Genomic DNA, 9891 nt, shown 5'->3' with positions numbered 1-9891 from the left:
GGTGGATGGGAGATCCCCCGAGGTGATGAGGTTATGGACGGTCTGGGAGATGATGGTTTGGTGGTGGGGGGTGGGGTCATGGTCAAGGGGGCAGTAGGAGGAGGTATCTGCGAGCTGGCGTTTGGCCTCAGCGGTGTAGAGATCGGTGCGCCAAACTACTACCGCGCCTCCCTTGTCTGCTGGTTTGATAGTAAGGTTTGTTAGTGAGGGAATTCAACCCAAGATTTCAACCCAATGACTGTGAAAGCACAGTAATGTATTTTCAAGTCAGGACAGTGACTGACTTGGAGGGAAACTTGCAGATGGTGGTGTTCCCTTGTATCTACTGCCACTGTCCTTCATGTGTTTGAAGGATCTTGTCTAAACAGCCTTGATAAATTTCTGCAGTGCATCTTGTGGATTTGGTGGAGGAACTGGATGCTTGTAAATGTGGTGACAATAAGATGGGCTGCTTTATTCTGAATGGTGCCAAGCTCCTTGAGTGTTGTTGGAGCTTTTTTGTCCAGGCAATTGGGAATTATTCCATCGCATTCCTGACTTGCGTCTCTTTGACAGTGGCTAGGCTTTGTGAATAAGGTGAGCTAATCACTTCAGAATTCCTGGTCTCTGACTCGCCATTGTAGCCATGTATTTGTATAGTTCAATTCCTGGTTAGTGGTAACCCTCCCAAGGTGTTGATTCTATACTGCTTTTGATTCGGTCTGGTGATAGTTGTTGCCTGACATTTGTGTGGCATGGCTGTACTTGGCACTTCGTGGTACAAACCGATGTTGTCCAGGTCCTCCTCCATTTGAACATGGACTGCTTCAGTGTCTGAGAAGTTTCACATGATGCTGAATATTGCACAATCATCAACCAGCAACTCCACGTCTGACCTTATGATGGGAAGGGCTGTTGTAGTGTCATGGTAAAGTTCTTACCTATGGGCCAGAAAGCCTGGATTCAAGTCCCACTTGCTCCAGAGGGGGCATCTCATGCTTTTCTAAAACAAATCAATTATTCAGAAGTATTTTTGGGAGGGTGTGTGGTAGGCTAGTATTCCAGAGCTCTAACTAATTCAATAGAGATGAGAATTGAAATCCCAGAAACTTAAAGGCTCTTATGGTGCAGTAGCAGTGTCCCTACTCTGAGCTAGGAGATCTGGTTTCAAGGGCCAGTTGTGTCAGAGGTGTATAATGACATCTCTGAGCAGGTTAATTAGAAAGTCCCTGAGGAAGTACTGCAGAGATGTCCTGAAACTGGGATAACTGATCTCAAACAGCCATAACCATCTTCCTTTGTGCTAGATATGACTCCAGCCAGTTGAGTTTTGGCCCCTTATTCTCACTGGAGTCTTAACTTGGCCATGGGCACTCCCAGTCAAATGTAGCCTTGATGTCAAAGGCAGTCGCACTCTCCTCTCACCTTTGGAATTCAGCTTTTTTGACTGTTTGAACCAAGGCTGTAATGAGGTCAGGAGCTGAATAACCCTGGCAGCACCCAAACTGAGTGTCAATGAGTAGGTTATTGTGCTGCTTGTTAGCACAGTTGTGACCCCTTGTGTCACTTTACTGATGATTAGGAGTAGATTCGGAATTTCAGGTTTTATAATTTTTCTGTTGATGTAACCAAAATCGTATCTTGGATATTGCTTTTTTCTTCCATCTTCCAGTATAGTAGGGGAGTTAAGGGGAATGGAATTGTTCCTCAATTCTTTCTGGTCACTGCAATTTTGAAGTATGTATATGTGGAGTTTGAGCAAGACTGATTGAGTATGACCTGTTTCCACTGCAACTCTGCTCCTCGCCACTTACCCTAATCAAGGTTGCATGACCGACAGTGTTTGCAAGCATTGGTTGTGTTCCTGGCTGTGGTATCTTCCTCAATATCTTGCATTTACATTGTTCCAGTTGGCTTGTAAATTCCTCGTGTTTGAGTGCTTCCTCTGAGAATTGCAGCAGTCCTCTTGCTACTGTAAACAGTTGATATCATTATCCAAGTCAAAGTTTATTGTTGATCTTCAGAGTGATTTAGGTTTGCTCTGGTATTTGGGCTTCATTAATAAGTTAGGCAATTAGTTAACTATCTTGTAGTTATGATTTGGAGATGCTGATGTTGGACTAGGGTGTACAAAGCTAAAAATCACACAATAACCAGGTTATAGTCTAACAGGGTTGCTTGGATGCACTAGCTTTCGGAGAGGGCGGCACGATGGCACTGTGGTTAGCACTGCTGCCTCACAGAGCCAGAGACCCGGGTTCAATTCCCGCCTCAGGCGACTGACTGTGTGGAGTTTGCACGTTCTCCCCGTGTCTGCGTGGGTTTCCTCCAGGTGCTCCGGTTTCCTCCCACAATCCAAAGATGTGCAGGTCAGGTGAATTGGCCATGCTAAATTGCCTAGTGTTAGGTAAGGGGTAAATGTAGGGGTATGGGTGGGTTGTGCTTCGGCGGGTCGGTGTGGACTTGTTGGGCCGAAGGGCCTGTTTCCACATTGTAAGTAATCTAGTCTAATCTAAAAGCACTGCTTTTGGGGAACAAGATTTGTTATGCATTACATGCAAGGAACTACTCATGTTACTGATGTTTCCTGCTTCTCTATCCAATTTTACCCTTTCCTGAGCTTTGACTTACCCCTTTAGGTTTCTCCAGTTTAACCCGTTATCCTTTATGTGTTAAACTGAGATGAGAAGAACCTGGAAATACTGTCATTTTAAAGTTCAACACCATCGTAGCTTGGACATGTCTCAGTTCCTTCATTGTCGCATCGCCCAATGCCATTCAATATGGTGGATCTTCTGATCCATCTTCTCAAACAACAACTCAGGTTGGTCAGTAAAGATGAACTTTGCTAGCAAAATCCACACCCCTACAAATAAAAGGGATGAGGGAAAAATAACTGGATAGTGAGGTATGACCAGAATGCTAATTGTCACTCAGAGCAATGTGTGACATGTAATTTAACCTCCAAGTTAATACCATATCAGGATCTCTGAAACAGCAGAACCAGCAGCTGAATGTGGGTGTCAGCACAGAACTAGACATTTGTTACATAGTAACAGAAACAGGAGTGGGCCATTTGGCCTGTCGAGCCTGCTCCACAATTCATTAAGATCGTGGCTGATCGATCTCAGCTCCTCCTACCTTAATTCTTTTACCATGCAAAAACCCATCAAACTATGTCTTGAATATATTTAATGAACCTGCCTCTACTGCTTCCTTGGGCACAGAATTCCATAGATTTACTACTCTCCGGGGAAAAACTTCCTCTTCATCTCTAATCTAAATCTACTTCCCCTAAGCTTGAGGCCATACCCCCTAGTCGTAGTCTCACCCACCAACAGAAACAACTTGCCTCCCTCTATCTCATCTATCCCTTTCATAATTTTATATGTTTCTATAAGATCCCCTCTTGTTCTTCTAAATTCTAGCATGTACTGTCCCAGGCAACTCAACCTCTCCTCCTAGGGTAATCCTCCTCACCTCCGGAATCAACCTGGTGCATCACCTCCAAGCCAGTATATCCTTTCTCAAGTAAGGTGACCAGAACTGCGCAAATACTCTAGGTGTGGCCTCACCAACACCTTGTACAATTGCAGCAGAACCTCCCTGCTCTTAAATTCAATCCCATTAGTAAAAAAAGCCAATATTCCGTCTGCCTTCCTGATTACCTGTTGCACCTGCAAATCAACTTTTAGCAATTCATATATGAGCACGCCTAGGTCCCTCTGCACAACAGCATGTTGCAATTTTTCACCATTTAAATAATACTCTGACCTACTATTTTTACTTCCAAAGTGGATGATCTGACATTTTTATGCATTGTACTCCATCTGCCAGGCCCTTGCCCACTCACTTAACCTGTCTAAACCTCTGTGCAGACCCTCCACATCCTCTGCAAGTTTGCCTTTCCATTCAATTTAGTGTCATGAGCAAACTTGGATATGTTACACTCTGTCTCCTCTTCTAAATCATTTATAAATATTATGAACGGTATGAGATAGACAACATTGAACGAGTTGCATGTGTAATGATGATATCTGTGTCGACACTCTGACACGTTTGCAGCGCCTGCCATAACAGGATTTTACAGTGTTGTTGTCCTGAAGGCTGGGCAGTTTGCTGCAAACAGATCATTGTTACCAGAGTATTGACACGGATGCCACCATTACACATAAGGATACCTCTCACCATGTACTCGGTGAGCACTTGTGCGACACGGCCAACATTGTCTATCTCAGACGCTGCAGGTAAGGATGCCCTGAGGCATGGTACGTTGACGAGACCGAGCAGACGCGACAACAATGGATGAATGGACATCGTGCAACAATCACCAGGCAGGAGTGTTTCTTCCCAGTCAGGAAACACTTCAGTAGTCTGGGCCATTCAGCCTTAGAACTTCGGGTGACTATTCTCCAAGGCAGACTTCAGGACAAGCAACAATGCAGAGTGGCTGAGCAGAAGCCGATAGCAAAGTTCAGTATCTATGGGGATGGCCTCGACCGGGACCTTGGGTTCATGTCACACCACAGGTGACTCCACTGCATGATATACTCTCTCACACACACGCGCTTCTACGTATTCACATACCCATGCTGATCCTCTCTCATAGACAAGCTCCCTCCCATATGCACACATATACACTCTCTGCACTCTCATCCAGGCACGCACCCTCTCACAGACACATAACACATCACACTCAACTAAACTTACACACATACATACACCACACACTCTTTCATGTGCGCAATCATTCTGCCACTCCTACATGTGCACATAAATTTAAGGAGTGAATTTGTTTTTGCAGAATTACATTTTATTTTACTCAAAAACTGAATGAATCCATGTAAACTCTGTAAATCCCACCTTAGAAATAGAACCAGTCTAACTCAACATTGAGACACAGGTAGACCTCACACCTTAATGCATTGTCTGTGTTGAGATGGCACCTATTGTTAGAAAAGATAGACCTTTCTTAAGAATGTAATTTAAAAGAAGTTCTGGGATTTATACATCAAAGAACAGAAACCATCACGTCCCAATCCAAGAGATGAAATACTTGATCTAAAATTGTTTAATGTATCATCTCCAGGACACTGTAGTCATTTGGCTATAAATTCTGTGTCTTATGATCGTATTCTCCACAGTCACCTGATGACGAAGCAGTGTTTTGAAAGCTATTGTTTCTAAATAAACCTGTTGGACTATAACCTGGTGTTGTGTGATTTTTAACTATTTCTTCTTTAATAGCCTCCAGTATTTTCCTGACTATAGATGTCATGCCAACTGGTTACAGTGCAGGAAGAGATTATTTAGTATTTCAAGTCTGTATTGGCTCACTCTCAGCTTCTCACCCAGTCTTATCTTCCAGTCTCATTCCTCTAACCATGTATATTGTTCCTTTTCAAATAACTGTCTAATTTCTTTTGTAGTTCTTGCCTCTGTTACACTCTCAGTCATGCATTTCAGAGCACAACCACATAGTGTATGATATTTTTCCTTCTATCACTTATGCTTTTTTAACGCTTTAAATCTGTACCCTCTTGTTCTAGATTCTTGCAGTGAGAATTCTTTCTATTCATTTACTCTGTCTGGATGACTCATCATTGTGAATATTTCAACTGTATCTCCTCTGAGCCTTTGCTTCTCCAAGGACAGTAGTGCCAGCTTCTCCAATCTGTTTTCATAACTAAAATTGCTAATCACTGGATCCTTTCTTGTAATCCTCTTCAGCACTCTGTCCAATGCCTTCCGAAAGTGTGACACCCAGAACTGACGTAGTACTTCTACTGAGAGGCTAAATGTTTATTTTACAGAAGTCAACGTAACCTCCTTACTCCTTTGTGCTATTCCCTTATTATTAAAGCCTAGGATATTGTTTGCTGTATTAACTACTTTCACAATTTGCCCTGCCAGTAAGCCTAACCCAGGTCTCTCTGCTTTTGCTAACCTTTTAGAATTGCACCCTTTGTTTTATATTGTCAGTGATCTTCCTGCCAAAATGCATCATCTCTCACTTCTCCACATTGAACATTATCTGCCTCTTATCTGTCCATTCCTCCAATTTGTTTTTGATATTTCCAACTTTTGTGTCATCTGCAAAATTGGAAATTACGCAAAGGCTATGATCAATAATGTGTGTGGAAAATCGGGTATTCTAGCACAAGCCCTGGGAACCTGTATGACAAACTTTTCCCCAGCCTAACAAACATCCTTTTAACCATTCCAGTATCTGCAGTTCTTGGTTGTATCCTTGAACTGTTACTTGCCATAATTCTTTACAGATGAAAGGCTGAGGGGAAAGGAAATGAGAAGGGAAGTTTCCCTGAAATTTTCTATCTTTAAATCAATTTTATGTTTTTAAAGTTGTTTAACTTTAAAAACATAAAATTGATGTAATGATACAATTAATTTTGCATAACTTTCAATCTGGGGGAAAAAAACTCTGATATTCATACTCTTACACTGCTCATTATGGTCTTTATACCCGTCTTTCTCCTCTAAGATTGTGTGCATTGAATGGAAAGATTGACTGAAGCATAAAACCCGCAGGCTAAAAGCATTTTGTTTATAGAAGTACTATGAAGTCCAAAATCTCCAATATCAAGTTTTTTTTTAAACCAGCTTCTCAGACTGTGGAAATACAGTGTCAAATTATTGCTATATTTCAAAAAATAACTTCCAAGGTCTTCAAAAATAGAGTCTCAATTAAGGGATAAAATAGTGGTTTTCAATTGCTTTGACTCTTCAAAGCTCTGCTCCTCTCCCAGAATGCACACTTGGATCACCGGAAAGTTAATAGTTGTATTTGCTATTTAAGTTGCTCAATCACAAAAAAATCAACGAGCAGTTCTAGGGAATCTTCAGAAGTTAATTATGAGGCTTTTTAAAAGCGAAAACAGAAATTCAATTTAATTAGAAAAAGTATTTGGTTCCATTGGTCTGCAGGTGCCTTTAAGCTAGTATAACATGCATGATGGAATTGTTAAAGTAACGTTGTAGACACCTTCAATCTATACTAATGTAATTTATGTAGGAATTATATTGGATATACTGTACTTTGCCAGTAAAATTCATTCTCTTATTTTCACTTTTTGTCCTAGTTGTTGGATGAACTTCCCATGATCTACAGCTGCTGTATATTTGTCTACTGCTTGTAAGTACTTAAAAGTAGTTTTGGATTCTCATCAGAGTTTATAATTCATGACTTATTTTGCATAATTCAAATTCTAAAACATCCAAACTTGCGGAAGGAAATCTAGTTAAACCATAATCCCATTCCATCACTTAATCTTCTCTGTGCCCTTTTTTGTTCTGTTAACTGCTTCTGTTCCCATTAAAAATATGTTTCAGCATCAAAGTCAGAAAGGAATGCTCAGAATCTTCTGTTGCACAACTTTTTAGCTTGGGCTTTTTCTTTTTCATTTGTGCAGTATGTTTGATAATGCTGTGAAATATTAAAAAGATATGTGTATGCCTGTCAGCAAATCTGTCCCCACAGGCTATATTTTAGCTGCAATTAACCTATTAGTGGAGGAAGGAATTCTGTAGCATTTATACTTCACAACCCTAACCCCACCAATTGACCAATTGGTTGTTATACTACAGTAGAAGTTTTTTAAAACTTAAAAACAGAAGTTACTGAAGAAACTCAGCAGCTTTGATAGTATCCATGGAAAGAAAGCAGAATTAACTTTTCAAGTCCAGTAATTTGATTTTATTATTGTCACATATATTGAGAGACAATGAAAATAATTTTTTACGTACTATCGATGTAAATCATAGCATACATAAGTACATTGGGGTAACAGAACAGAATGTAGAACACTCAGACATCCCACAGATCTTGAAGAAAAAAATTCATGGCATTGACGAGATGGACCAAAGGCTCCGTTTCCATGCTGTGCAACCCTATGTCTCTGTATAATTCTTACTCTAGAGTGTTACTGCTGCAGAGAAGGTGCAGAGAAAGATTAATGTGAACATAGGGCAGCACAATGGTTAAATGGTTAGCACTGCTGGCTCTCAGCATCCAGGGACCCTCATTCAATTTCACTCTCGGGTGACTGTCTTTGTGGAGTTTGCATGTTCTTCATGTGTTTGTGTGAGTTTCCTCCAGGTGCTCAATTTTCCTCCCACAGTCCAAAGATGTGTAGGTTAGTGGATTAGCCATCCTAAATTGCCTATAGTATCTAGGGATGTGTAGGTTAGGTGAATTAGCATGGGAAGTGCAGGGTTACAGGGATAGGGTGTGGGGGTGGGACTCAGTGGGATGCTTCTCTCCAGAGGGTCATTATGGACTTGATGGACCAAATAACTTGCTTCCACATTATAGGGTTATATGATTTTAGGTCCATTACAAAGTCTGAGAACAGCGGGGAAAAAGCTGTTCATGAATCTGTTGGTATGTGTTTTCAAACTTCTGTATCTTCTGCCCAACAGAAGAGGGTGGAGGAGATTGTATCCAGGGTGGGAGTGGTCTTTACTTATGTTGGCTGCTTTCCAGAGGTAGCAGGAAGTATAGATGGAGTCACTGGATGGAAGGCTGTTTTGTGTGCTGGGCTGGGCTGTGTTCACAATTCTCTGTAATTTCCTGTGGTCTTGGGCTGAGCATTTACAATATCAAACTGTGATACATCCAGATAGGGTGCCTTCTATGGTGCATTCATAAAAACTGGTAAGAGTCCTTATGGACATGCTGAATTTTCTTAGCTTTCTGAGGAAATAGAGGTGTAGGTGTATTTTCATGACTTTAGCGTGACGTGGATAGGCCAGGATAGATTGTTGGTGATATTACTCCTTGGAACTTGAAGCTGTCAACCATCTCCCCCTCAGCACCATTGAAGATAGGGGTGTGTTCTCCACTTTGCTTCCTGAAGTTGATGACCAATTCCTTCGTTTTACTGACATTGAAAAGAGATTGTCTTTACACGATGCCACTGAGTTCTCTATTTCTTTCCTGTATTTTGTCTTGTTGTTAGGAGAAAGTGAGGACTGCAGATGCTGGAGATCAGAGTCAAAAAGAGTGGTGCTGAAAAAGCACAGCTAGTTAGGCAGCATCCAAGGAGCAGGAGAGTCCACTTTTCAAGTATATAAGCTCTTTATCAGGAATGTCTTGCTGTTTTAAGATTCAACCGACTACGGTAATGTCATCAGCAAAACTGTTGGAGTTAGAGCAGAATTTGGCCATATAGTCATGAGTGTATTAGGGGTATAGTAAGGAGCTGAATATGCAGCCTTGTGGAGCACTGGTGTTGAGGATTATCGTGGAGGTGATGTTGTTGCCTAACCCTACTGACTGTGGTCCGTGGGCTAGGAGGTCAAGACTCCAGTTGTAGAGGGGGTTGCAGAGTCCTAGGTCTTGGAGTTTGGAGATGTGTTTGGTTGGAACTATGGTGTTGAAAATAGAGCTGAAGTCAGTAGTTAGGAGTCTGACCATAGGTATCCATGTTATCTAGAAATTTCCAGGGATCAGTGTAGAGTCCTGCTGTGGACCCTTTCGAACATAGAACATAGAACAATACAGCACAGAACAGGCCCTTCGGCCCACAATGTTGTGCCGAACATTTGTCCTAGCTTAAGTTCCTATCCAATTCCGCTTAAAGGTCACCAATAATTCTGACTCTGCCACTCCCACAGGCAGCGCATTCCATACCCCCACCACTCTCTGGGTAAAGAACCTACCCCTGACGCCCTGTGGGCGGCACGGTGGCACAGTGGTTAGCACTGCTGCCTCACAGCGCCTGAGACCCGGGTTCAATTCCCGCCTCAGGCGACTGACTGTGTGGAGTTTGCACGTTCTCCCCGTGTCTGCGTGGGTTTCCTCCGGGTGCTCCGGTTTTCTCCCACAGTCCAAAAGATGTGCAGGGTCAGGTGAATTGGCCATGCTAAATTGCCCGTAGTGTTAGATAAGGG

The 9891-nt window shown here is 42.1% G+C and overlaps 1 protein-coding gene across 1 annotated transcript in view; it reads left to right on the top strand.

Annotated features, from left to right (window-relative positions):
- The window catches only part of acer3 (alkaline ceramidase 3), a 204402-nt gene that overhangs the window by 78214 nt on the left and 116297 nt on the right, over positions 1 to 9891 (top strand). The window contains exon 4 of the mRNA XM_043692440.1: positions 7080 to 7132. Coding sequence (XP_043548375.1) covers positions 7080 to 7132 — 53 coding nt within the window. The remainder of the gene's footprint in view (positions 1 to 7079; positions 7133 to 9891) is intronic.

The sequence above is a fragment of the Chiloscyllium plagiosum genome, chromosome 6, assembly GCF_004010195.1.
Source record: "Chiloscyllium plagiosum isolate BGI_BamShark_2017 chromosome 6, ASM401019v2, whole genome shotgun sequence".
NCBI classification, from domain to species: Eukaryota; Metazoa; Chordata; class Chondrichthyes; order Orectolobiformes; family Hemiscylliidae; genus Chiloscyllium; species Chiloscyllium plagiosum.
Note: the sequence above shows the minus strand (reverse complement) of the source record. Positions and strands in the feature narration are given on the sequence as shown.